This window comes from Lepus europaeus, chromosome 2, assembly GCF_033115175.1.
Source record: "Lepus europaeus isolate LE1 chromosome 2, mLepTim1.pri, whole genome shotgun sequence".
Classification (NCBI taxonomy): domain Eukaryota; kingdom Metazoa; phylum Chordata; class Mammalia; order Lagomorpha; family Leporidae; genus Lepus; species Lepus europaeus.
In genome coordinates this window covers 65,019,821-65,047,032 of record NC_084828.1, presented here as the reverse complement: position 1 = coordinate 65,047,032, position 27,212 = coordinate 65,019,821, and the positions used below count along the sequence as shown (strand labels likewise).

Here is a 27,212-nt window from a genome sequence, read left to right as displayed (position 1 = left end):
TTGTCCTTTTGATGCCCCTATACTTTTCTCCACCCTTCTCCACCCCTCTTTCCCCCTGAAAGTTATTTCTGACTGTGTGTCTTGGTCATGTTTATGGTCATCAAAGAGGCTGAATCATGTCCTGAGCTGCCAGTTATTATTTTCCCGAGAGTTCAGCAGTTCTCTCATTCTCATACTCTGAAAAGAGAGGAATATATTTATTTTTAATTTTAAAAAATGTGTATTTACTTAAAAGAGTGGGAGGGAAGGTAGGAGAGATAGAGACAGAGAGAAAGAGAGAGATTCCATCATCTATATGTTCATTTCCCAAATGCCCACAACACCCAAGGATGGATCTAACTTAAACCAGGAGCCAGGAATTCAATCCCAGTTTTCCATGTGGGTGGTAGGAATCCAGTCAGTTGAGCTACATCCTGCTGCTTCCTAGTGTCTCCATTAGCAGAAAGCTGAGTCAGGAGCTAGAGCCAGTACAGAAATCAGGTATTCTGATATGGGACATGTGCATCTTAAAGACCACTTAACCACTAAGTCATATGCCTGCCAGGGGCATATATTTTAATTATAACCTCGAGAAACATTTCTAACTCAAATTTAACGATGAAAATCTTTTTCCTAAATTCTTTGATTTTATAAATATACAGTATTTCTCTTTCTGTTTCATTGCCAATCTTAGTTTCTAATTATAGCAACATTTTTATTATTTGCTTTACCCACAATACTGGCTCAAAACTGCAGTATCAATAGTCCTACCAAAATAAACCTGTGGAGTGAATTTTAAGGTTTATTTCCAGTTCTTTCTGTCCTTAGGCCATATCCTTGAGATAAAATGCTAGGGCCAATTTTTAAAATGATGGAATAATAATCTCTGTGTGGTTATTTCATCAATTTTTGACAAACAGGTCCATTTACTTCACTTTTTTTCAGTTATAGGGTTTGTTTTTATGTGATTAACTTGATGGATATATGAAATCTTTAGAAATGTCAAAAATCAGGGCTGGCACTGTGGCATAGCAGATAAAGCTGCTGCCTGCAGTGCCAGAATCCCATGTGGGCACTGGTTCCAGTCCTGGCTGCTCTACTTCCAATCCAGCCCTCTGCTGTGGCCTGGGAAACCAGTAGAAGATGGCCCAAGGCTTTGGATCAGTGCAGCTGCAGCCATTGCAGCCAACTGGGGAGTGAACCAGCGGATGGAAGACCTCTCTCTCTCTCTCTCTCTTTCTCTCTGCCTCTCTCTCTGCCTCTCCTCTCTCTGTGTAACTCTGACTTTCAAATAAACAAATAAATTAAAAAAAAAAGAAATGTGAGCCATACCACTCCTTGGAATTTACCCAAAGGAAATTAAATTGGCCAAAAAAAAAAAAAGCCGTCTGCACATTAATGTTTATTGCAGCTCAATTCACAATAGCTAAGACCTGGAACCAACCCAAATGCCCATCAACAGTAGACTGGATAAATAAATTATGGGACATGTACTCCATAGAATACTATATGACAGTAAAAAACAATGAAACCCGGTCATTTGCAACAAGATGGAGCAATCTGGAAAACATTATGCTGAGTGAATTAAGCCAGTCCCAAAGGGACAAATATCATATGTTTTCCCTGACCGGTGACAACTAACTGAGCACCAAAGGGGAAACCTGTTTAAGTGAAATGGACACTATGAGAAACAGTGACTTGACCAGCTCTTGTCCTGACTGTTGATGTACAATGTAATACTTTATTCATTTTAGTTTTTTTTTTTTTTGGTCTAGTACTAGTGGTTGAATTCTGTAATTAACACACAATTACTCTTAGGTGTTTAAATTTTAACTGAAAAGTGATCCCTGCTAAATTTAAGACTGGGAAAAAGAGAGGGAAGAGATGTACAGTTTGGGACATGCTCAATTGGACTTGCCCCAAATGGTGGAGTTAGAAATGTGCCAGGGGATGCCAATACAATCCCATCAAGGTGGCATGTACCAATACCATCTCACTAGTCCAAGTGATCATCTTCAGTTCACAATTGATCACACTGATAGGTCTAAGAGTCAAAGGGATCACACAAACGAGGCTAGTGTCTGCTAATACTAACTGATAGAATCAAAAAGGGAGAGAAAGATGCATCATGGGAAGCGGAAGACACAGCAGACTCATAGAATGGCAGATGTCCTAAACAGCACTCTGGCCTCAGAATCAGCCCTTAAGGCATTCGGATCTGGCTGAAGAGCCCATGAGAGTATTGTAGGCATGGAAAGCCAAGACACTCTGTCAAAAAAAAAAAAAAAAAAAACCTAAATGGAAGATCTCTGCAAGTGAGATCCCAGTGGAAAGAACGGGGCCATCAAAGAAGGAGGTACCTTTCTCCGAAGGGAGGAGAGAACTTTCACTTTGACTATGACCCTGTGGAATAAGATCGAAGTTGGCGAACCCTAAAGGCTTCCATAGCCTTGGCAACTCATGACTAGAGCCTAGGGAGATTACTGATGCCATAAACAAGAGTGTCAAATTGTTAAGTCAACAACAGGAGTCACTAGGTACTTACGTCTCTTGTGGAATCTGTCCTTAATGTGTTGTCCAATGTGAAGTAATGCTATAACTAGTACTGAAACAGTATTTTTACACTTTGTGTTTCTGTGTGGGTGCAAACTGATGAAATCCTTACTTAGTATATACTGAATCGATCTGCTGTATATAAAGATAATTGAAAATGAAAAAAAATTGGTGTTAAATTGGAAATTGCATAGAAAATTAATCAATTCTTAAAAAAATATCATGTAGGATCCCTGTCTTTAATGTGCTGTACATTGTGATTTAATGCTATAACTAGTACTCCAACAGTATTTTTCACTTTGTTTTACTATGTGAAGGCAAACTGTTGAAATCTTTACTTAATATATACTAAATTGATCTTCTATATATAAAGAGAATTGAAAATGAATCTTGATGTGAATAGAAGGGGAGAGCGAGCGGGAAAGGGGAGGGTTGCAGGTGGGAGGGAAGTTGGTGGGGGGGAAGCCATTGTAATCCATAAGCTGTAATTTGGAAATTTATATTCATTAAATAAAAGTTTAAAAAAAAAGAAATATGAAAATCAGAATCAACATAAGTCTAAAAGATATTTTCAGAAGGTATACTAAAAGATATCTTCAGAAAAATTTTGCATTAATCCCTGTTCCCTACATTGTCTTCTCTCCATCCTTTCATGTCAATATTTTTATTCTTATTTATTTCTCTGTTATATGCTTGTTTCACCCTCACAAGTTGGGCAAACAGTATGTCTTCTTTTTATCCTTTTTCTTCACCATCTTTGTGATATAACACACTGTTTTCCATCTTTAGCAAAGATGTGTAAACTTTATTGTTTTCTTCTGAATTGTATGGAAAATTTTAATCATGTACAAAAGTGGAAAAATTTCATGAACCTCAATGTGCCTTTCACTCAGCTTCAATCATTACCAATTAATGGCTAATCTTCTTTTCCTTATTTCCCCACCCCAGCTCCATTGCTTTTTTTTTTAAGTCCAAGCTACCAATATCAATTATTCTGACTACTCTAACTGCCTCAGACAAGCAAAATCACAGTGTTTGTTTTTTTGGTACTGGCTTATTTCATTTAGTATAGTGTTTTCCTTTTTTTTTTTTTTTAAGATTAATTTTTTATTTATTTGAAAGGCAGAGATACATACAGAGAGAAGGAGAGACAGAGAGAGGGAGAGGGAAAGGGAGACAGAGAGAGAGAGAGAGAGAGAGAGAGAGAGAGAGAGAGAAAGGTCCTCAATCCACTGGTTTACTCCCCAGCAGGCTGCAACTGCTGGAGCTGCGCCGATCCAAAGCCAGGAGCCTCCTCCAGGTCTCCCACAGCGCCGGCCCCTCAAATGGCATTTTAACTGCTGCAACAAATGCTTGCCCCAATCTTTACCTTTTAAACCTCCACAATATCTTTATTACACTTAGAAATTAGCAATTTCTTAAACACCTGGTAAGCATTCAGAATTCTAATTACATAACTCACACTGTCTGATGCAGGAATTTAAGGGTCTCTGCCACTGGGGTTGTCTTTCCTGCAGTCTTTGTGCAAGGCAAATGCATCCGCACTTCACTGGTGAGTCAGTCTGTCCTCCAGCTGCATGGGATCCGGTGATGCCTCTGTTTCCTTTGCTGAAGTCTACTAGCCCTTCATGGACTCTGATAAATTCTAAGATGAAACTCACACGGACTTTCTTGCAGACAGCCTACATCTGATCCCTAGGAAACACCCTTACACCTTTTACATGGAAAATTCTCAGATTGTGTTGGGGCCAGCATTGTGGTATAGAAGGTAAAACCACTTCCTGCGTCGTCACATTCCAATTGGGTGCCAGTTCAAGTCCTGGTTGCTCCACTTCCTGTACAGCTTCCTGCTAATGACCTGGGAAAAGCAGTGGAAGATGGTCTAAGTGCTTGGACCCCTGCCACCCACATGGCTCTGGCCTGGCCCAGCCCGGGGGGTTGTTGCTATCATGTGGAGAGTGAGCCAGAGGATGGAAGCTCTTTTTTTTTTTTTTTTTTTTTTTGACAGAGTGGACAGTGAGAGAGAGACAGAGAGAAAGGTCTTCCTTTTGCCACTGGTTCACCCTCCAATGGCCGCCGTGGTAGGCGTGCTGCGGCTGGCGCACCGCACTGATCCGATGGCAGGAGCCAGGTGCTTCTCCTGGTCTCCCATGGGCTGCAGGGCCCAAGGACTTGGGCCATCCTCCACTGCACTCCTGGGCCACAGCAGAGAGCTGGCCTGGAAGAGGGGCAACCGGGACAGGATCGGTGCCCCGACTGGGACTAGAACCCAGTGTGCCGGCGCCGCAAGGCGGAGGATTAGCCTAGTGAGCCGCGGCGCCGGCCTTGGAAGCTCTTTTTCTGTCTCTGTCTCTCTCTGTTTCTCTATTTCTGTAACTCTTTCAAATAGATAAATCTTTAAAAAATAAAATTCTAAGACTGTAGGCTGTCCAATGTCATTTTCTCCCTGGATGTTTCATCTGGACAGTGCCCCATCATCTCATAAATTTTCCAGGTGACAGATTGGCATTAGTCCCTAGGGTCCCTAAAACTTCAGGGATACGTGATAGGATCTCTAAGCAGTTCCTTAAAGCCAGATGTGAAATGAGAGTAGAAATCTGTACCTTTCATAGAAATAAAGAATTTAGGAATATATATGCAGATTTTATTTTGAGGTGTATAAGATGGTCTGTTTACAACTATCTTTAGTATCTATTATTTTATTCTCTGTCTTAGCAGAGATTTCCATTTTAATATCCTCTTACATATTCAACCACTCATTTGGACAATTTAAAGTTTGTTTGATTGAATGAAATAATATCTTCATTTTTCACATTTGTACCTTGAGCTGACCAAATCTGAAAACTGATAAACTATATTCTCTTGAATTGTGTATTCCTCAATTTATAGCATGTGAATTCTATGAATTTGTAATGAGAACACTTAGCATACATTAAAGAATCTGTTGGGTAGTTGTACATTTATTCTGCTATTCAAGCAAACTCTTCTCTTTCAAGTGAGCTGAGTACCTGACTGTAGTTTGTTCAGATGCACAGTGACTCAGTTCTCTCAGTATGTGCCTCATTCTTATTTAATTTCTAATCTCAGTTTGATAGAGTTCTCTGTTTGATGCAGGGCATCCTTATGCTTCACCTTCTTGTATGTAAATATGAATGCTGTGTTGTGTATCATGATTACTTTGTGCAAAAACACCTCCCAAGTGAAATGGTGTCTGTTAGTTTTAGATAATGGGTGAACTCCCTGTTTATGGGCTGAGTAGCAGGTTGTTAGGCATTACAGTCTTGTAAAGTTTACAGTTTCCACTGTGTGTCATTACAAGTACTTCTTAGCAATTTCAGCCACTTTCTTTCCATTCGCAGAAGCGCTCCAATATTTGCATGTTCTGTGATGGGAATTAGTAGTTGCTTTTGAGAGTTTTTGCCTTTGAGCAAAAGCTTTTAACAGATTACCCATATGGAAAAAGATAAATGCTAAGAAAGAGAATTGGACCAGCACTCGAGAGACCTGGATTAAAGCTCAAGAATGCTTGTTAGAAACTAGGAAACACTGCTATCATTCTAATTTGAATGGTATCATTTTAATAGTCTTAAAATCTTTACTCCTACATAAGTATATCATCTTCCAAAGTGCCTCAAAATAGCATGTATCATTATTTATCATTAACACGAAGAAATAAATCCATTATTTAAAGTTTGGGAGTTTTTATAGAATTTTCACAGATACAATAATCTATAAATAGCAAATCTTTTTTGAAAGACAAGGCATTTATAAATTGTATCAACTTAGTCGAACATATTCATAATTAAAAAAATACAACTCATTATATAGCAATATACACTGTAGCGAATGACATTGATCTAGAGCTATTGTACTAACCATTGCTGGCAGTATGGAATGCATTTCCCCGATATTTGTTTTCCTAGACATGCTCTTATGGCATTTTTGTTTTTGTTTCTTTCTTTTTTTTTTTAAGATTTATTCATTCATTTGAAAGTCGGAGTAACACAGAGAGAGAAGGAGAGGCAGAGAGAGAGAGAAAGAGAGAGAGAGAGAGGTCTTCTATTCGCTGGTTCACTCCCCAGTTGGCGGCAACTGCTGGAGCTGCGCCGATCCGAAGCCAGGAGCCAGGAGCTTCCTCCAGGTCTCCCAAGAGTGGGTGCAGGGGCCCAAGAACTTGGGCCATTTCCTACTGCTTTCCCAGGCCATAGCAGAGAGCTGGATCAGAAGTGAAGCAGCCGGGTCTCAAACTGATGCCCATATGGGATGTGGACACTGCAGGCTGAGGCTTTACCTGATACACCACAGCACTGGCTCCTGGTGAAGATCTTTTCTAGTCATGTATATTAGGCATTCTATGTGCTTCCTGTACTTAGATGTCCCTTTCTTTCTCCAAATTAGGGAAGTTTGATGTTAATTTTTCAGTAAGAAGGCCTTCAATTCCTTTCCTGCCTTTCTTTGCCTTCAGGAACTCCTAGAACCCATATGTTGGATAGTTTGATAGTATTCTGTTGATTATAGAAAGTGTTTTTTTGTTTTCTAATTTCCTCTTCTTGTTTTTGGCTTGACTGCTTAATTTCTTGTGCTTTGTATTCTAAGACAGATATTCTTTCTTCTGCTTCACTGATTCTATTGTTATGGCTTCCCACTGCATTTTTTTATTTGTTCTATTAAATTCTTCATTTTATTTTGATTTCTTTTTATTTTGTTGGAGAAATTTTCTTTCATGTCATGTACAGATTTCAACAGTCCGTGCATTTGCTTCTGATTATTTCTATGTAATCTTATGATCAATTTTTTTGAATTCTATTTCTGGCATTTCTTCAGTCTCATCCTCTTGACAATTTAGTATTGACATGTTGTGTTCTTTTGTGGGCATCATGTTGTCTTCCTTATTCTTGTTTCTTGAATTGGTGCATTTGTTATTTGGTATTTGTGGAGATACTTGTTTTCATCTTTGTTTTTTCACTGTGGTGGCTTTTACCTTTGTACTATGCTTCCATAGATTAGTGGAGTGTCTGCTTTCAGTGAATATCTAGAGCTGTGTAGTGTGTGTGGCCAGGGAGCTCTGTTCAGTTCTCCAGGTTGAAGGACATGTCTAAGGTGACACAGAGCTCTTCTGCTCAAAGGAGACCAGTGCCTGACTGCTAGTCCCAGCGGGAATAATATTCATCTGCTCTACCACAAGGACCACACAAAAAGGATCTGTGCAGTCCTCAGGGTAAGCTCAGATTCTCCAGCAATGTCCATCGCCAGATAACCAGGGAGCCCTGTGTGTGTGTGGAATCTCCCACAGTGACTGCCCAAAGTTCCAGCTGCACTGTGAGTCCTCCCACACAGCCTCAGTTTTTTCACAGTCCTAACACAGAAGTTTCCGAAGTCAGGAGCACCCAGCCCATTAGTTCTCCCCATGAGTCACGAATCTCTACTCAGCTTGTTGCTGGATGTGGCATGAGCTGGCGCAACTATTAAGTATGTCCAAAATAGTGCCTCCTCTATTGGCTTGTTACAGGATGCCTTTGCAGTGTGATCAGGGAGAAAGAAACGTGAGCTTCCTTTTTTTTTCTCTTCTAGTTTGGTAGGTACTTTAGTCCCCACAGGGCTCCAAGCTGGGTTCACTCTATGCTGTTCCTGCAGCTTTATTGCCAGTGGCTAGGGCTGCTCTAATCTGGTCACACCTCACTCTCCAATGCTGGTGAAGAAGCTCTTGGTTGCTTGGGTCCTGAGTTGTGGGTGTTCACGCCCTCCCACTTGGTTCCACTGTGTCCCTTAGTTTGCGTAGAGTTTCTTCTGCCATTTTCTCCCTAACTCTTCCCTGAGACTGTACTCTCTCCACTTTTTAAAAACTATCTTCTATACTAGAACAGTAAGCCCCCTCCCTACTCTGCCATCTTTTCTCTTTCTTTTTCTTTTCTTTTCTTCTTTCTTTTGTATATTTGAAAGTCTGAGAGAGAGAGAGAGAGAGCAAGAGAGAGAGCAAGAGAGTGAACTTCCATCCACTGATTCACTCCCCAAATGCCTACAACAATTGAGACAGAGGCAGGCTTCAGCCAGGAGTCCAGAACTCAGACATCCCTGTGGGTTGTAGGGAACCAAGTACTTTGACCCATCACTTACTGCACCCCTGCATGGACACTAGCAGGAAGCTGGAATTTGAAAGGGAGCCAGGATTCCAACACAGGCATTTGAATATGGAATGTGGACATACCAATCCATACCCTAATGGCTGCCTCAAACACCTGCTCCTGGAGTCCTTCTTCTGAACTTCAACTTTTCTTTACCAGAGGTATAGTGCAACTAGAGAAGTATGACAGTGGGATCAGGTAGAATTATGTTCACAATCTTTGTCCTGCTCATTAGGCTTGAGTCATTGCCTCTTTTATAAAATGGCAGTAATTACGTTACCTACTAATAAGGGTTATTATGAAAATCAATGGTTGTTCATCCTTGAGATCTCAACATAGTCATCACTTCCCTTCTTTTTTTAAATGCTTTATTTTATTTATTTGAAAGGAAGAGTTACTTAGAGAGGGAGAAATAGAGGGAGATCTTCCATCTGCTGGTTTACTCCACAAATGGCTGCAACAGCCAGGGCTGGGCCAGCTGATGCTAGGAGCCAGGAGCTTCATCTGAGTCTTGCACATGGGTACAGGGGCCCAGACACTTGGGCCATCTTCTGCTGCTTTCCCAGGTGCATTAGTTGGGATCTGGATAGGAAATGGAGCAGCTGGGAATTGAACTGGTGCCTACATGGGATGCTGGTGTCACAAACAGCAGCTTATCCCATTATGCTGCAATGCCTACCCCATCACTTCCCTTCTTGATTTCCTTCTCCAACAAGAAAAAATAAAATGTATTTTATTTCTGTGCCCACATCTCCTCCCCCAACTCCCCACTCCATACTTGGACCCTGCACTATCAGTACATTTCTCAATATATCAAAATTGCATCTACGTATGCTTGTCCCTTTTGTTCAGCTATGATATACTTGTAATCCTTATGTTTCAACACTTGATGAGGCACCTACTTATCAAAGAATATAGTTTCAGTAAATGTTTATTGAGTGAATGAATGACGTATTTGCACAGTACTTGAAACATTTGAGGCATACAAATAATTTGTTCTTCTTGACTTCTTCTTTTTCTTTTCTTTTTTTTTTTTTTTAAGATTCATCTGTTCATTTGAAAGGCAGAGTTCCAGAGAGGCAGAGGCAGAGAGAGAGGTCCTTCATCCACCGGCCCAGCCCCCAGGTGGTCACAATGGCTAGAGCTGCACCAATCTGAAGCCAGGAGCCTCTTCCAGGTCTCCCACGTGAGTGTAGAGGTCCAAGGACCTAGGCTATAGCAGAGAGCTGGATCAGAAGCGGAGCAGCTGGGACCTGGACCGGTACCCACACAGGACGCTGGCACTGCAGGTGGCGGCCCCACCCACCATGCTACAGTGCAGGCCCCTTGACTTCTTTTGTAAATTTGTATCCACCATTTCAACAAAGAGATTTATCTTTTGTCTACAATGCTTTAACTGATACAATGCAGGTTTAGGATTATTTTTTGATCCATTCTATGTAATTAGGTACACTATAAGGGGAATAGTTCATAAGGCTAAAATTTATCAAACTTGGTGAATAACAAAGTGCAAATTGCTTTGAACTTTTAGCCATAGCCTGTACACATACATATGAAAAGAAAATCAATTGTTTGCCCCTTTGTTTATGTTTTTATAAGTATATAAGTTGGCAGTGTCACTTGAGATCATCAAAGCAATGTATTGGAGACCTTATTGCATTTAACTCAGCTGCCTCATTTCATTGCATTACAAATGATGTTAATTCTGTGCTTAATTATGCTTAACATAATTTATATGCAATCTAGTGTTTATCAGTTGGACATAACAAAAATACCGTTGTTTTCTTTCCATTTCCCTTCTGGTTTCATTTGTTGATTTTTTAAAGCAGCTGGAGTTGTTCCACATGAATGGAAACAATTATAAGGCTATGCACTAAGTGTATTTCTCTCTAGAAACCATCTTATATCAACTGCAACCTTTGCTTTATAAAAAACTGATGTGGGGCTGGCATTGTGTCACAGAGGGTTAAGCCATATGAGCCAGTTCAATCTCTGGCTACGCCACTTCTGATCCAGCTCCCTGTTAATGTGCCTGGGAAAGCAGAAGAAGATGGCTCAAGTACTTAGGCTCTTGCATTCATATATGAGTTCTGGGTGAAGGTCTAGGCTCCTGGCTTTGGCTGTGGCCATTTGGGGATTGAACCAGTGAACGGAAGATTCTCTCTCTCTCTCTCTCTCTCTCTCTCTCTCTCTGTGTGTTTGTGTGTGTATGTCTCTTTGTCTCTCCCTCTGTTTGAGTAATTCTGCCTTTGAAATAAATAAATCTTTTTTAAAAAGTTGATGTACATTCTTTTTGGTTTTGTCTTTTTTAAAAAAAGACATTTTATTGATTTTATTTGAAAGGCAAAGATACAGAGAGAGTGAGAAAGAAACGGAGAAAGATTGTCTATCCACTGGTTCACTCCCCAAATTGCCATAATGGCCGGGGGTTGTCTAGCAAATGTTTTGGTCTAGCAAATTCTAAATACTAGAAAGTCTCTTTTCTTTCCCTGCTGTTGTCTTGGCTCTTTTAGGGCTCTAAAAGTCCATCTTAGATATAAGACATCAACTTGATCAAAAGCGAATGAGAGAATAAATAATGCATTAAAGATCTCAACAACTTAAAACCCATTTTTTTTAGAAAGCTTTTATTTAATAAATACAAATTTACCCATTGTTGTATAAACCACAGCTTCAGAATGCATGCTTTCACACTTTCTACTATCCTGTCTCTGTTTTAACCTTCCCTGGGATATTTGAATACTTTTTTTGTGTATCTTTTCAGTACCAAATTCATTGTTGTGCTATGATATTGACTATATAACAAAAACCTAATGATTTAATGATTATCTGATGTGATATTTGTTAGCTGAATAATAGTTTTCCATGTAATGAGTGTTCTTAGAGTTCAACTCAACATTTGATAAGCACCGGTTGCATGTAAGCCATTTTGCTCAGCATTGTGGCAACAAAGATAACTAACCGATAATTCCAGTATCGATGTGATGAGCCCACTATAGTCGGAAGTTTATGTGAATGCCTAACTCCACCTTGGAAGGGAAACTGTCAGAGAATAATATTGAAATACCAAGTACGAGTACTTGCACTTACTTTTTCTGTTGACTGGACATATGAAAAACATGAAAGATAATCAAGGAATGTGCAGTTACTCTGAAATCTGGGCACGTAGAATGCATTTTGCAAGGATGAGTTGTGACATTGTGTAGTCACCCCCAAGAACTGTTGGGAACATGGCAGGCCTGACAGGCCATTCTGGACCACAAAGATCCTAAAAAAGGTTTTAATCTAAGCCACCTGAGGCAGCGGTCTTATAATTTATTCACTTTTTTCTCTTATTAAGCATTATTTATTGAATGCCTATCAATTGCCAGCCAGCATTTTGCTAGTTTCTAGGGATACAGAGCTAGACAAAAAATAGACATGGCCCCATTTCCAATAGATATCAGTCTAGTAACTAAAAGAAATATTCATCAAATAATTAAATAATGGTGAATTCCAAGTATTAATAGCAACTTGAAACCAGGGACAGCTTCTTAATTCATTAGTAGGCAAATGGCATGAGCTCAAGTATTGCTAATATTTGTGCACCAGGCTCTGCTCTCGCTACTCAATGTGCAAAGTTAGGTAGCATAGCATTGCTACACTGAAGGCAGCTTTCCTCTTTTTCAAATCATGGTATGTTTAGCAGATGCATTTTTGGATAAATTGATGAAATTGCCTGTGAACACATTCATCACCAGCTATCCCAGGAACTGAGAATAAGTGAGAGAAATCAGTATGCTCTTCCATATACAACCCTATGTGGTTCAGTCGTTAAGAGGGTCGTTAAGTGTTATCATCTAGTGGGGGTAAGAAGAGATTAAACCTGGTTCATTATGGAACAGGTAAGTGCTATAGCAGATGTACCACAGAATGATGTGAGGATTCAAATGAGAGAGATACTCTCTCTAACCTGGAGGGATTGAGGAAGACTTCATGGAAGAGAGGACATTAAAGTTAGATTTGCTAAGAGAATTTCTGTCAGTCACAAAAGGGTCAAAAGGCATTCCGGGGAAAGGGATCTATCTGCACAAAGATACAGTTATAAAAGTTAATAAGTGGGGCTGGCATTCTACTTGTAGTCCGTCTCCCTGATAATGGCCTGGGAAAGGCATTGTAAGATGGTCCAAGTGCTTGGGGCCCTGTCACCCATGTGGAGACCCAAAGAAGCTCCTGGCTCCTGGGTTCAGTCTGGCCCAGCCCTGGATGTTGCGGCCATTTGGGGAATGAATCAGTGGATGGAAGACCTCTCTCTCTCTCTCTCTCTGTAACTCTGTCTTTCAAGTAAATAAAATAAATCTTAAAAATAAATAATTCAATCAAAATGAAAAAAGAATAAAACAAGCCAGCGTTTCAGGCCAGGGTGTTAACCTGCTGTGCCACAGCACCAGCCCCTCCAATATTTACTTTTAAAAGAATGAGTCATAAAGGTAAAGAATATTGTATATAATTGGATTTTTTAACTTTACATGGAGTTTCTTTTGAAGATTTTATTTATTTGAGAGATAGAATTGCAGAGAGAGAGAGTGAGAAAGACAAAGAGAGAGAGTCTTCCATCCTCCAGTTCACTCCCCAAATTGTCACAAGGGCTGGATCAGGGCTGATCCAAAGCCAGGAGCTAGGAGCTGCTTCTGGGTCTCCCACATGGGTGCAGGGACCCAAGCACTTGGGCTTTTTAAAAAAATTTCCTTCCTGTGTAATATCTTTTTTTTTTTAAGATTTTTTTTATTTATTTGAAAGGCAGAGCTACAGAGAGAGAGAGAGAGAGAGAGAGAGAGAGAGAGAGAGGAGAGGTCTTCTATCCACTAGTTCACTCCCCAGATGGCCGCAATAGTAAGAGCTGTGCGGATCCAAAGCCAGGGACAAGGTGCTTCTTCCAGTTCTCCCACTCGAGTGCAGGGGCCCAAGGATTTGAGCCATCCTCTACTGCTTTCCCAGGCCATAGTAGAGATCTGGATCAGAAGAGAAGCAGACAGGACACGAACCGGTGTAGCTATGGGATGCCGGTGCTGCAGGCGCAGGCTCAGCCCACTATGCCACAGCACCAGCCCCCTACACCCACATTTTAATATGAATTAAATATCTGTAAACTGGGGCTGAAAGAGCTAAATTTTCAATGTATGAAATTTATGTTTGAAATTTTTACTGAGATGTATTACATATATGTAATAATCATTTATAACAAATATCTAATCTATTCCTTGTATTTAAGACTTTCTCAGTGAAGAAAGGAGTTTATTTATTTACTTTTGGCACAATTCTTTATTATGTCTCATTTTGGTAAAAGTTTGTTATTGGTAGCCTCGACCATTTCTGAAATACTCACTCTGGTGACTTGATCTGTGTTTGTGAGGCCGGGGGAAAAAACTATTGAGAGTAACAGGAGTGTGTGAGTAGAAGTTGTGCTGAGTGGAGTAGGCACAGCTGTTAGACCTTGAGATAAACTTGCTGGAAGGTTTCACCCCTTTAAGCTACTTATCTTGGATGGAGAAAGGCATTTTGGATGTCGGCTTCATATTCTGTAGAAGTAGAAACTCTTCCAGAAACTTAACCAAAGCTTGGAATTCTCTCAAGAGAGGAAGATGGCTTCAAGAGCAGAGCAATAATTTAATGTTTATAAAGACTGGGCTGAAGTAACTACAGTATATCAAAAGCAAACAACTGCTGAGGAAATTGGCATATTTTAATTTAGTTCAGACCATATTTTACATGTTCTGGGTGTACTATAATGTATGATTTTGTATGTAGAGCTTAATGCATAATTAATATAGCTTTGAAGCTAGTTCTATCAACATAATTAAAATTTATCATGGTTTTAGCTTTCAAGCAGGGACTTTTAACTAGTTATAGTCAATGCTGTAAATTAGATCTTTTCTGATGAGCTCTGAATAAAGAATTATAATTTATCTCAATGATATTTTATTAGATATATTTTAATTCCTATGGCAAGTTAAAAAGTACTGTTCCAGTATATTTCTGTGAAGGAAATCTTTCCCACCTCTCCACCCCAGCATGTTGGTTTAAAGAATATTATGTTTAACTGAAGGTGAACCAGAAATTTTTATTTTATGCATATGAATCAAACTTGCCTTGAATACAAAGGAAGTCTTCTTTGTAGAGAGTTTGTTCTACAAAGGAGACAGGGAAGCTTTTTAAAAAACTTTTTTTAAAAAATTGATTTTCATTTTATTTGAAAGAGAGAGAGAAAAAGAGAGAAAGGTAAGGAGATAGACTCAGAGAGAACTTCTATCTGCTGGTTTACCCCCCAAATGACCAAAGCAGTCAAGGCAAGCCCATGCTGAAGCCAGTAGCCCACAACTCAATCCTGGTCTTCCACATGGGTGGCAGAGACCCTAGTTCGTGAGCCATTCCCTGTTGCCTGCCAGGTTGTGCATTAGCAGGAAGCTGGATCTGAAGTGGAGGAGCTGGGACTCTGATACAGGATGCTGTCATCCCAAGCAGCAACTTCAGCATTGTGCCATACCCGCCCCGCCCCGCCCCCGTCCAAGCAAGGAATATTTTAAAAAATTCTGGACTGTTAGGCTGTCCATTGTAAGTGGGGGTTAAAAGGGAGAAATTCCAAATTTCCTTTTCAGTAGTCCAAAGTAAAGACCTGGGGACTCACTGATGTCAAATAGAGTATAGGCATGACATTTTTCTTGCCTTCCAGTTATTTTTTGATCATATAAGTAATATATGTCTTTAACAATCAGAATTATAAAATATACAATTTAAAAATCCTCTAAGAACTCTTTCTCCAAGGGATAGGTACAATCAACTGTTTGGCATACTTTTTTTCCCAGAATTTTCTACACAAAGTGTCTCTTTTTCCCTAAAATTTTGGGTCTTATGCCAACAACATCTGAATTCTTCCTCCACTGCCGGTTGCATTTTATCAAATTTACCTACCCTGCAGTTTCAATCACTTTTTTGGAATGTTACATTATGCAAATGAAGCCAAAAGTCCCAGTTCCTGGGTTTAAGGGCAGATTTTGTGCCAATGCATCTGTGCCTAAGAGTGGATTTTAGATTTGTGCCTATGGCCAAGATGGGACTAAGGTGCCAGCTGGTTCAAACCTCAACTGGGCACAGACCACCACATGCAGTGAGGCTGCTTCTGGTGGTTCCATTTCCTCCAATTCAGATGGGAGTATCGTGTTGAGTACAGTGCTGGAGGGCCATTTTTTTTTTTTTAAATCACACTTCTACACATTTAGTAAAATGGATTAAGTAAGGTCTCTTTCAATTTCGCCCTTGTCAAAATAATTACCAAGCTTATTCCATCTTGGTTTGTATATTTCTCAGCTTCTAAAAGATGATTTTTATGGTTTAGTATTTGACTACCAATTCAGTAGATACTAGTGAGAGGCTTCCAAAAATGTCTTAGAAAACAATCTTCATTCAATGTGATAGGTCATTTGTAGTAAATATCTACCATGTATAGAGAGACTGAAATTAACAGCCTAAATGCCATGCTGCATTGAGTGTGTGATTAAATTTTAACATACCAAATAGATTTACTAAAACCTAATAAAAGATTTCATGGACGTTAGAATAGTGATTCTGAGAAAGTATGGGCTAGAATTCATCAGAAGCTGTAAAATGTCTTATTAAATTTTGTCAACTTGCCCACTCTTTGTAATAGACCATATTCAGAGTAAGAACGGAAACCATGCACAGATAGGGATGCCAAATTAGTTCTTCTCAATTATTTTTCAAAGCTCTCTGTGATGTTTCTTTTTCAGACAGAATTGGGATAGATTTTTTTTTAAACTTTTATTTAATAAATATAAATTTCCAAAGTACAGCTTTTGGATTACAGTGGCTTTCCCCCCACTATAACTTCCCTCCCACCTGCAACCCTCCCATCTCCTGCTCCCTCTCCCCTTCCATTCACATCAAGATTCATTTTCAATTCTCTTTATATACAGAAGATCAATTTAGTGTATATTAAGTGAAGATTTCATCAGTTTGCACCCACACAGAAACACAAAGTGTAAAGTACTGTTTGAATACTAGTTATAGCATTAATTCACATTGTACAACACATTAAGGACAGAGATCCTACATGAGGAGTAAGTGCACAGTGACTCCTGTTGTTGACTTAACAAATTGACACTCTTGTTTATGGCGTCAGTAATCACCCGAGTCCCTTGTCATGAGTTTCCAAGGCTATGGAAGCCTTTTGAGTTCGCTGACTCTGATCTTATTTAGACAAGGTCATAGTCAAAGTGGAAGTTCTCTCCTCCCTTCAGAGAAAGGTACCTCCTTCTTTGATGGCCTGTTCTTTCCACTGGGATCTCACTCGCAGAGATCTTTCATTTAGGTCATTTTTTTTTTTGCCAGAGTGTCTTGGCTTTCCATGCCTGAAATACTCTCATGGGCTTTTTAGCCAGATCTGAATGCCTTAAGGGCTGATTCTGAGGTCAGAGTGCTGTTTAGGACATCTGCCATTCTATGAGTCTGCTGTGTATCCCGCTTCCCATGTTGGATTGAAGAACCAAGATTTTTATTTTGCTATGTTGTGCTTGAGATGAATGTAAAACTGCTAAGAAATGTTGAGTCGACAGTTGGACATACAACTGCAGAAATTCAGAGGTGGAATAAACATTTAAAGTTGAGACGCATAAGAAAATACTTTTTAATAAAAAAGATCTATTAATTTGTTTGAGAGGCAGAGTAACAGACAGATAGAGGGAGAGACAAAGAGAAAGAGACATCTTCCATCCTCTGGTTCACTCTACAACTGGCCACAGCTCCAAGCTGGGCTGATTAGAAGCAGGAGCCAAGAGCTTCTTCCAGGTCTCCCATATGGGTGGAGGGGCTCAAGCACTTGGGCCATCTTAAACTGCCTTACCAGGCCCTAAGTAGAGAGCTCAATCAGAAGAGGAGCAGCAGCACCAGCCTCAATAGATGGTCTGAAAAGCTACATAAATAGATGAGGACACTCAAGGAAAATGGGTGCAGAGCAGCTTGAATTTCTAATGTTTATATGAGGAGCAGGCAAAGGACAGGGAAACAGAGTGGCCAGACCAGGATAAAGTGATGTCAAGGGAAGCTAAGAGGAGAATGATTCAGGAATGAGATGGTGTACAGCTGTGTCAGTGCTTTCGAGTGGTCAAGAAAGATGATGTCGGAGAACTGGATGTCATTACTGACCTTACCACGAAGGACTTCCGGATTATTATTAAGACTGAAGTGATTGAGAAGTTAATGGGAGGTGAAAAATTGAAACGCTGTGGCATAGAGCATTTTCCTAAACTGGTTGTAAAGGAGAATTGGGGCAATAAATGGGGGGATTGTAGGGTCAGGGAAGTTTTTATTTGGTTTTGTTTTTAAAGGGTGAATGATAATGATACATTTTTGGTGACAGAATGTGTAACAGAAATAATCCAACAGGAAGGAAAGGTTTATTGATGTAGAAGAAAGATGGGACAATTTAGCAGCAACATTTTTGAGAGGGTGAGAAGGAATGGGATTCAGAGCAGGAAGAATCAATGAGGTGGGGAGTTACTGTTTGCTGTTTTTAGATAAGGAGAGGATATCTCAAATATTCATCTTTGGTGTCCCCCTGGCCAATATCCTTGTATGAAAACGTTTTCTTGGTCAGAGTACACATGCTACCTAGAGAAAAAAAGAATTTTATGATGAATAAAATACTAATAAGATAGAGTCAAATGGGAAGATCTGAAGTATAATGCAGAACTTATGCCAGGAGGAGGCACCAGGAGAACAGAGGCTGAGCCCAAGTTACCCCCGTGTCCCTGGGGGAAGCAGGCAAGGATAAAAGCCTAACAAGAGCTCTGGAACTAACAGGAGAGAAGACCTCAGAATCAAATGAAGACAGGTTAGAATTAAGACTGCTGAACACCTTCCAGTAACCAGTATCAGAGAGTTTTGTAGACACCTAGAAGACACCTAATAATAATAATAGTTTATAATCGTTGAGCACTTGCTTTGTGGCAGGCACTGTTCTTATTTTTATTTTTGTTTATTAAGTTTCATTTTACTTTTTAAAAGATTTATTTTATTTATTTAAAAGCTGAGTTACACAGAGAAAGGGAGAGACAGAGAGAGAGATCTTTCATCTGCTGCTTCACTCCCCAGATGACTACAATGGCTGGGGCTGGGTCAGGCTGAAACCAGGAGCCAGGTGCTTTTTATAGATATCCCATGTGGATAGCAGGGGCCCAAGTACTTGGAACATCTTCCACTGCTTTTCTAAAGTTGTTAGAGGGAGATGAATCATAAGTGGAGCAGCCAGGACTTGAACCAATGCTCATATGGCATGCCGGCATTTGCCAATTTACTCTGCAAAGGGCTATAAATGCCAGGGTTGGGATAGGCCAAAGCCAGGAGCCAGTATCTCCATCCTGATGACCCACATGGGTGGCAGGAGCCCAAGCACTTGGGCCATCTTCCACTATTTACCCAGGCAGTCAGTGTCTTTTAACTGGAGAGTTTTGCCAATTACATTTAATGTGACTATTTGAAAGTAATGACTTTGCTCTGCCTTTTCCAAAAATATTCCTATTTTTTACTTTGAATTTCCTTTGAACTTTTACTGGGAGATTTTTTTCCTTTACCTTCTTTCATAGTGATGACCATGTTTCTGTGTTTCTGTGGGCAGCACATCCTTAAGCATCTTTTGTAGGGCTGGATGGGTGGTGACAAATTCTTTCCACTTGTGTCGGTTATGGAAGGTTTTTATTTCACCTTAGTTCATAAATGAGAACTTTGCAGGGTATTGTATCCTGTGCTGACAGTTATTTTCTCTTAAAACTTGGAATTTGTCTCGCCATTCTCTCCTAGCCTGTAGGGTTTTTTGATGAGAAGTCCACTGTAAGTCTAATTGGAGATCCTCTGAAAGTAATCTGGCATTTCTCTCAAGCATGTTTTAGAATCTTTTCTTTATATTTTAGTGTGGAGAGTTTGATTACGATGCATTGTGGTGAAGTCTTTTCTGGTCATATCTAATAGGAGTTCTATGTGCTTCCTGTACTTTATCCCTCCCTTTCTCCAAATTAGGGAAAATTTCTGTTATTATTTCACAAAAAAGGCCTTCTAAAACTTTCTCTCTTCACACCTTCAAGAATTCCTTGTACCTGTATGTTGGGTCATTAGATAGTATCCTGTAGATTCCAAACAGTGTTTTTTAGTTTTGTAATTTCCTCTTCTTGTTTTTGGTTTGTCTGTATAATTTCCTGTGCTTTGTCTTCTAAGTCTGATATCCTTTTTTCTGCTTCACTGATTCTGTTGTTAAGGCTTTTCACTGCATTTTTTATTTGTTCATTGAATTCTTCATTTCATTTTGATTTCTCTTTAAGATCTCAATTTCATGGGAGAAATTTTCTTTCATGTTAACTACAGATTTCAGTAGTTCATGAATTTGCTTCTGATTACTTCTATGTAATCTTTTTTTTTTTTTAAATTTGACAGAGTTATAGAGAGAGACAGAGAAAAAGGTCTTCCTTCCATTGGTTCACTCCCCAAATGGCCTCTACAGCTGGCGCTGGGCCCATCTGAAGCCAGGAGCCAGGTGCTTCTTCCTGGTCTCCCATGCAGGTGCAGGGGCCCAAGCACTTGGGTAACCTCCACTGCCCTCTTGGGCCACAGCAGAGAGCTGGACTGGAAGAGGAGCAACTGGGGCTAGAACTGGTGCCCATATGGGATGCTGGTGCCACAGGCGGAGGATTAACCAAGTGAGCACGGCATTGGCCCCCTTCTATATAATCTTATGATCAATTTTTTGAATTCTAGATCTGGCATTTTTTCAATTTCATCATCTTCACAATCTAGTGTTGAAGTGTTGTGTTTTTTTGGGTGGCCGTCATGTGTCTTCCTCATTCTTGCTTCTTGAATTGGTGCATTTGTTATTTGGCATGTGTGGAGATAACTCTTTGTTTTCTTCTTTGTTTTTTCACTGTGGTGGCTTTTATCTTTGTACTATGCCTCTATAGATTAGTGGAGTGTCTGCTTTCAGTGAATATCTAGAGACATATGGTGGGTGTGGCTAGGAAGCTCTGTTCAGTTCTCCAGGGTGAAGGGTGTGTCTAAGGTGATACACCCAAGTTTGGCATGGTAAGTCTCCTCTTTTTTTTTTTTTAATTAGAAGGGTAGTTTATTCTGCTCAGCTGAGCTCCTCTCTTCAAAGGCAACCAATGCCTGAGCGCTAGTCCCAGCGGGTATAATATTCATCTGCCCTGCCACAAGGACCACACGAAGGATCTGTGCAGTCCTCAGGGTAACTCAGATTCTTCAGCAATGTCCCTCACCAGGTACCCAGGGAGCCCTGTGTGTGGAATCTTCCACAGTGACTGCCCAAACTCCCAGCCACACAGTAAGTCCTCCCAATCAACCTAAGTTTTTTTCCACAGTCCTGGCTAGCAAGTCTCCCATAGTCATGAGTACACAGCCCCATGTTAGTTCTTCCCAGCATAGCCAGGAGTCTCCACTCAGCTGGTTGCTGGGCATGGACATGAGCTGGTGCAGTAGCTGTTATGCATCTTCAAAATGGTGCCCACTCCATTGGCTTGTTACAGGATGCCATTGTAAGGTGATTGGGGAGAGAGAAATGTGTCCCTCCTTTTTTTTTCTCCTCTAGTTTAGCAGGTACACTATCCGCCATAGGGCTACTAGCCAGTTTCCCTCTAGGCTCTAGTGCCAGTGACTTGCGCTGCTGTGGTATGGTCTCACCTCACTCCTCAGTGCTGGTGCTTAGGTTCTTGGCTACTGGAGTCCTGAGTTGTGGGCATTTATGCCCTCCATGCAGGTTCATTGTGTCCCTCTAATTTACATAGAGTTTCCTCTGCCTTTTTCTCCTTAATGCTTTCCCTGAGACTGCACTATCTTCACTTTTTTAAAACTATCTTCTCTTAGACCAGAGCAGTAAGCTCCCTCCCTGCTCTACCATCTTAGAAGCTTTCTCCTGATTAGGCCTTCTAATCTATTGTCTCTTTTCATGCCTTCAGGGACTCCTAAGATACATATTTGTGCTCATTTGATAGTTTCCCATAAATCTCAGATACTCTTCAAAAAATTTTCCTAATTTCTTCTTTTATTTATTTATTTTTTGGATGTGGCTCAGATATTTCTGAAGATCTATCTTCTTGCTCACATATTCTTTCTCCTGTCTCACCAACTCTGTTGTTAAGGCTTTCCACTGCATTCTTTTTGTCATATTAAATTCTCCATTTCTAGTATTTCATTTTGATTTCTCTTCAAAATCTCAATCTAGTGGGAAAATTTTTTAAAGATTTATTTATTTGAAAAGAAGAACTACAGAAGGGCAGAGGCAGAGAGAGAGAGAGAGAGAGAGAGAGAGAGAGATCCTCTATCCACTGGTTTACTCCCCAAATGGCCTCAATGGCCAGAGCCGAGCTGATCTGAAGCCAGGTTTCAGGAGCTTCTTCCGGGTCTCCCACAAAGGTGCAGAGGCCCAAGGACTTGAACTATCTTCTACTGCCTTCTCAGGTATATTAGCAATAATGTAGATTGTAAGTGGAGAAACCGGGACTCGAGCTTATGCCATAGGGGATGCTGGCATTGCAGGTGGTGGCCTCACCAGTGTTGACCCCGTGGGAAATTGTTTCATCCATTTCATGTGTGGATTTCTTTAGCTCATGAAATTTTTTTCTCATTGCTTCTAAGTAATCCTATGATCATTCTTTTGAATTCCTGTTTAGACATTTCATCAATCTTCATCTTCACATTTTAATATTGAAGTGTTGTTGTGTTCCTTTGGAGAAGTCATGCTGTCTCTCTTGTTCTTGTTTCTTGTATTTCTGCATTTATTTTTAGGCTTTTGTGGAAACATTTGTTGCTTTTCTCCTCTGATGGCTTTTATATTTGAACTATGCCTCCATGGCTAACTGGAGTATCCCTTCCTTCAGTGGATATTTAGAGGCATGTGCTGGCTGGGGCCAGGGAACTCTGTTCAGTGCTTGGGGGTGATGCAAGAGTCCAGGGTGACACCCAGGCTGGGTGTGGTAGATCTCCTCTACTGTCTCGCTCTAAGAAGATGGTGTCTCCTCCAGCCCTTAGCTGTAGGAATCACAGTTGTGTCCCTGCTCACTGCTGTGTGTTTATACTACCCATGCTGCTCCACAGCATCTCTCTTCTTTCTGTAGGATTTCCACTGCAAATTTCTTTCCAACCCTCCTTTGGAAATACAGTTTCTGTGCTATTCTATTATCTTCCCTAGGTCAAAATCAGCAAGCCTTTTCCCTATTTAGTCATCTTGGATCCTCCTTCTTCTCAGTTCTTAAGGTAAGCCTGCAGGAAGAGGTTTCAGCACTTCTGAAACTGATGGGTGACTTCATAGATTCCCACAGTCTCTTGAGCTTTTTCATAAGAGTCTGTCCAGTTTTTCTCCTGCAGATTAATGTCACTGAAGACTATTCCTGACTCCACATCTTCTGCAGCAAACCTGACCTGGGGCTGTTAATCAACTGGCTTTAGACCTCAGCATTCAGATTCTACTTCTGTCTAGAGCTTCTCATTGTCTTCAGCATTGAAAGACTTGATGGTACTGCTCAAAATTCTGATGGAGTTTTCCAGGGCTCACAGCTTGCACTTTTGGACCATGGAGAGGTCAGGGTCAGGCTGTCCATCTGCCAGATTTATTGCCACTTCTCTGAAATCTCACCACAGTTGCCACATTTCATGAGGTCCCACTGGAAGTCCTAGCCCATGGGCCAGAGGTTGGTAATGTTCTTCAGCATGGCTTTGAGCTGCAGTGTGATTTTTCCCTAGGGTTGTCTTGTTCAGCCTGGAGCTGATTGCTTCTACTGCTTTCTGGCCCATTGTAAAAGACCCAGAGCATGATTCTAATCACTGTGACAAATGTCTATAGTCTACTGGCTTCTATTGGCAATACAGAAAATCACTGTGTGGCTGGCAAGTTGGTGGTGGCTTTTGGCTGTCAGTTCAGTAGGAGCTGTTCAACTAGGAGACCTGCCCACAAGTGTCTCTTGGGAATGACTGTTTCTTTTGAGCGTGGTGGATGAGTTCCAACAACAAGTGTTCTATGAAGCTTAAGTGAAAGGGACAAGGCATCTTACCATGTTTCATACGTTCTAGAATGCCACATGTGTCACAGTGAATTGGTCAGCAATTTACTAAAGCCAGTCCACATTCAAGGAGTATAGAATTAAACTTTATTGGAGTATGAAAGAAATTGTGACTATGTTTATTTTAACTCAATTTTTTTTAAATTTTAAATTTTCTGTGATTTTTTCTCTTTCTAAATTTATACTTTCCTTTTTCACATCAGATTTTGCATATGTAATTTTGTATTCTTTCCCCTAGAGAAAGCCTTCTTATTGTATAAGTCTGAAGGCCCTGGAAACCTGAATCCAGCCTGAATGGGAACTGTTTATACTAACTCACAGTGCAGAGATAGACGTTTTTGTGCCTGCATGAATTAAGTACACAGAATTATTCATACCTTGCCTTTGTTGTGTTAAATTTTAGGCTAGAATTTCTCTCAGTGGCCTTGGGTCATCTAGGAGGTAGATTATGTAGTATTACATGCACTAATCTGGGAGACCTGTAGAGTGTCACTACTTAGGAGAATGCATTACAATTGTTTATAAAGGCAAGACCAATTGTGTTAGCAATGTGTATAGATGTACTTTTTCAACCTGTGTTTATTTGCTGTTACCTAAAATGAAAGAATGGGAGTGTGGCATTATGGCTCAGTGGGTTAAGCTAGTGCCTGAGACACCAGCATGCCATATGAGCACCAGTTTGAATCCTGGTTGCTCCATTCCAATCTAGATCCCTGTTAATGTGCCCAGGAATGAAACAGAAGATAGCCCAAGTACTTGGGCCCCTGCCACCCATGTGGAAGACCCAGATGGTATTCCAGATTCCTGATTTTGGCCTGGCTCAGCCCCAAATTGCAACCACTTTGGGAGTGAACTAGTAGAAGGAAGATCTCTCTCCCTCTCTGTCACTCTGCCTTTCAAATAAATAAATAATTTTTTTAAAAAGACAGAGAGCTCCTCCTCTGTGTTACCTATGGAGCTGACTGATTTCTTCTGGGCATCATGGCCACCCTCAGACCCCTGGTCAAACCCAAGATCATCAAAAGGAGGACCAAGAAGTTTATCTGGCATCCGACCAACCAATACATCAAGATTAAGCATAACTGACAAAAATCCAGAGGTATTGACAACAAGCTGGGAAGAAGATTCAAGGGCCAGATTTTGATGCCCAACATTGGTTATGGGAGCAATAAGAAAATATGCTGCCTTGTGGCTCCTGAAAGTTCCTAGTCCACAACATCACAGAACTGGAGGCGCTGCTGTTGTGCGACAAATCTTACTATGCAGAGATTGATCACAACAGTTCCTCCAAGAACCACAAAATCATCATGGAAAGAGTAGCTCAGCTGGTCATTAGATCACCAACCCCAACTCCAGGCTCCACAGTGCAGAAAATGAATAGATAGTGCGGGTACACATTTTATTTGTTTTTAAATAAAACCTTGAAAACTACACAAAATAAGAGAAAACAGGCATATTGTCCTAAGATTGATGACACACTATTGCTTTTCTAAATAGAGTTGCATTCAATCTACCAGATTAAAGCCAAAATGTTGAATTTTGAAGATTTCTCCATACTCAACAGTGGGAGGGAGAAACTATGAAGAGAACTGTTAAGAGAAAAGCATATTTTGTTCCATGAATGCATTGTGTTTAGGGTGACAACAGAGAACAGGATAAAAATGAGCCAGTCAATTTAAAGAAGCATTCTTGATAGGTTGTAAGGTCTGAAATGAAATCTATATGAGGGTGTATCCAGGAGGTATTCACCAACACTATTGTATTTAAACTTCATAGTCTTAGGTATGGCCCATCATGGTGGTGTGAAAAATATCTGGCAAACTGTAGTTGCATGGACTATTGCATTCTGTGTAAGGTCACTGAAATAAACTAGTACCCTGTTCCTGGAATTCAAGCCACCGATGACTATTTCATGGAGACACAGGGGCTACTTGTGGACCTGAGGAGTAAGAGCAATTAAATACCTATAACTAAAGATGAACGCGAAAAAAATTGACTTCATCTGCAATGTGAATGAGAAGTTGGTGAAGAGTCAGTTCAAAAAGCTGCCCACAAGTATTTCTTGAATCTCTGCCAGGTCTCAGTGTCTAATTTAGAAGGTAATGGGGGCTATGAATTATCAAGAAGCATTTATCTATTTAGACGAATGATCCTTTTTGGCAGGATTCTGGAAAAACCAGAGTAAAGACTTAGAGTTAGGAAGGGCAGTGCTGCTGATGTCCTTTGATGAGTCCTGATGTGACAGACCTCCGTGAATTATGATGGGCTAGTAAAGACACATCCTAGAGTGGAGACTTCCTGAAAAAATTACTTGTTAGCCAAGATGACATCACATAAAAGCCTCCTCTGAGGTGAATAAACAAAGGGGACTGTAAACAGTATTCTGTAATTGCTGGGCCTTTAACAATCAGACAGATTACCCTATCAGGAGAGGGACAAAGTGAGGAAGGCTATGGGTTACATGACCTCGCCAACTATTCTGAGAATGCTGGTTGAAAACCTGTGAATACACAGTTGGGGAAAATTGAATGTGACCTTCACAGACCCTGCTACGCTGTGCCTTCAATACCAATATATGACGTCAGAATTGAAGTTCTGGAGTGGTTCTATCCAGGCAAAAAGAGAAAACATAAGTAGTTACCAGTAGTTACCAGCATTGTCTGTTGTACTACAACCTCATAATACTCACACGTTAGTATTTTCTGGCTCTAAAAGGGACTATTACTGACAAATTTCAGGGATATTCAAGTGAGACGGCTTTGAGATAATGAACTAATAGCAATATATTTCTGATTAACATGTATCTTGAATCTCATTTCCTTTCCTCCTCCCCTTGCTTCCATCTTTCCTCCCTTCTTTGTTTTCCTTTCTTTTGTCTTCCTCCTCCATCCTTCTTCCCTTAATCAAAGTAAATCTGTCCATCCTCTTTCTCTTTCTTTTTTTTTTTTTAATTTTTAACAGGCAGAGTGGACAGTGAGAGAGAGAGAGACAGAGAGAAAGGTCTTCCTTCTTTGCCATTGGTTCACACTCCAATGGCCGCTGCACCGTACTGATCCAAAGGCAGGAGCCAGGTGCTTCTCCTGGTCTCCCATGCGGGTGCAGGGCCCAAGCACTTGGGCCATCCTCCACTGCACTCCCAGGCCATAGCAGAGAGCTGGCCTGGAAGAGGGGCAACCGGGACAGAATCCGGCGCCCCAACCGGGACTAGAACCCGGTGTGCCGGCGCCGCTAGGTGGAGGATTAGCCTGCTGAGCCACGGCGCCAGCCAATCCTCTTTCTTTCCTAGCAGGCTTTCTAGATCACATCTTGTCTAGAAGCTGGAAAACAAACTATTCTTTGTTTTAAGGGAAATTGAAAGCTCCTTGTCATGTTTATCTGTGGAGACTTCAAAACAGTCATGGAAAAAGGATATTATGAAAAATCGTGCATGAACATCAAAACTTTTTTG

At 40.5% G+C, this 27,212-nt stretch overlaps 1 protein-coding gene and 2 pseudogenes across 1 annotated transcript in view; 2 read left to right on the top strand and 1 right to left on the bottom strand.

The window, feature by feature from the left end:
- Positions 1-22,965, top strand: part of DPPA2 (developmental pluripotency associated 2) — a 115,210-nt gene extending 92,245 nt beyond the window's left edge. Inside the window, exons 8-9 of the mRNA XM_062180850.1 lie at positions 17,799-17,960; positions 22,897-22,965. Of these exons, the coding sequence (XP_062036834.1) occupies positions 17,799-17,960; positions 22,897-22,965 (231 nt within the window). The remainder of the gene's footprint in view (positions 1-17,798; positions 17,961-22,896) is intronic.
- Positions 22,966-22,982: 17 nt separating this feature from the next.
- LOC133750993 (CXXC motif containing zinc binding protein-like) lies at positions 22,983-23,750 on the bottom strand (annotated as a pseudogene).
- Positions 23,751-24,745: 995 nt separating this feature from the next.
- Positions 24,746-25,145, top strand: LOC133747998 (large ribosomal subunit protein eL32-like; annotated as a pseudogene).
- Positions 25,146-27,212: the final 2,067 nt, after the last annotated feature.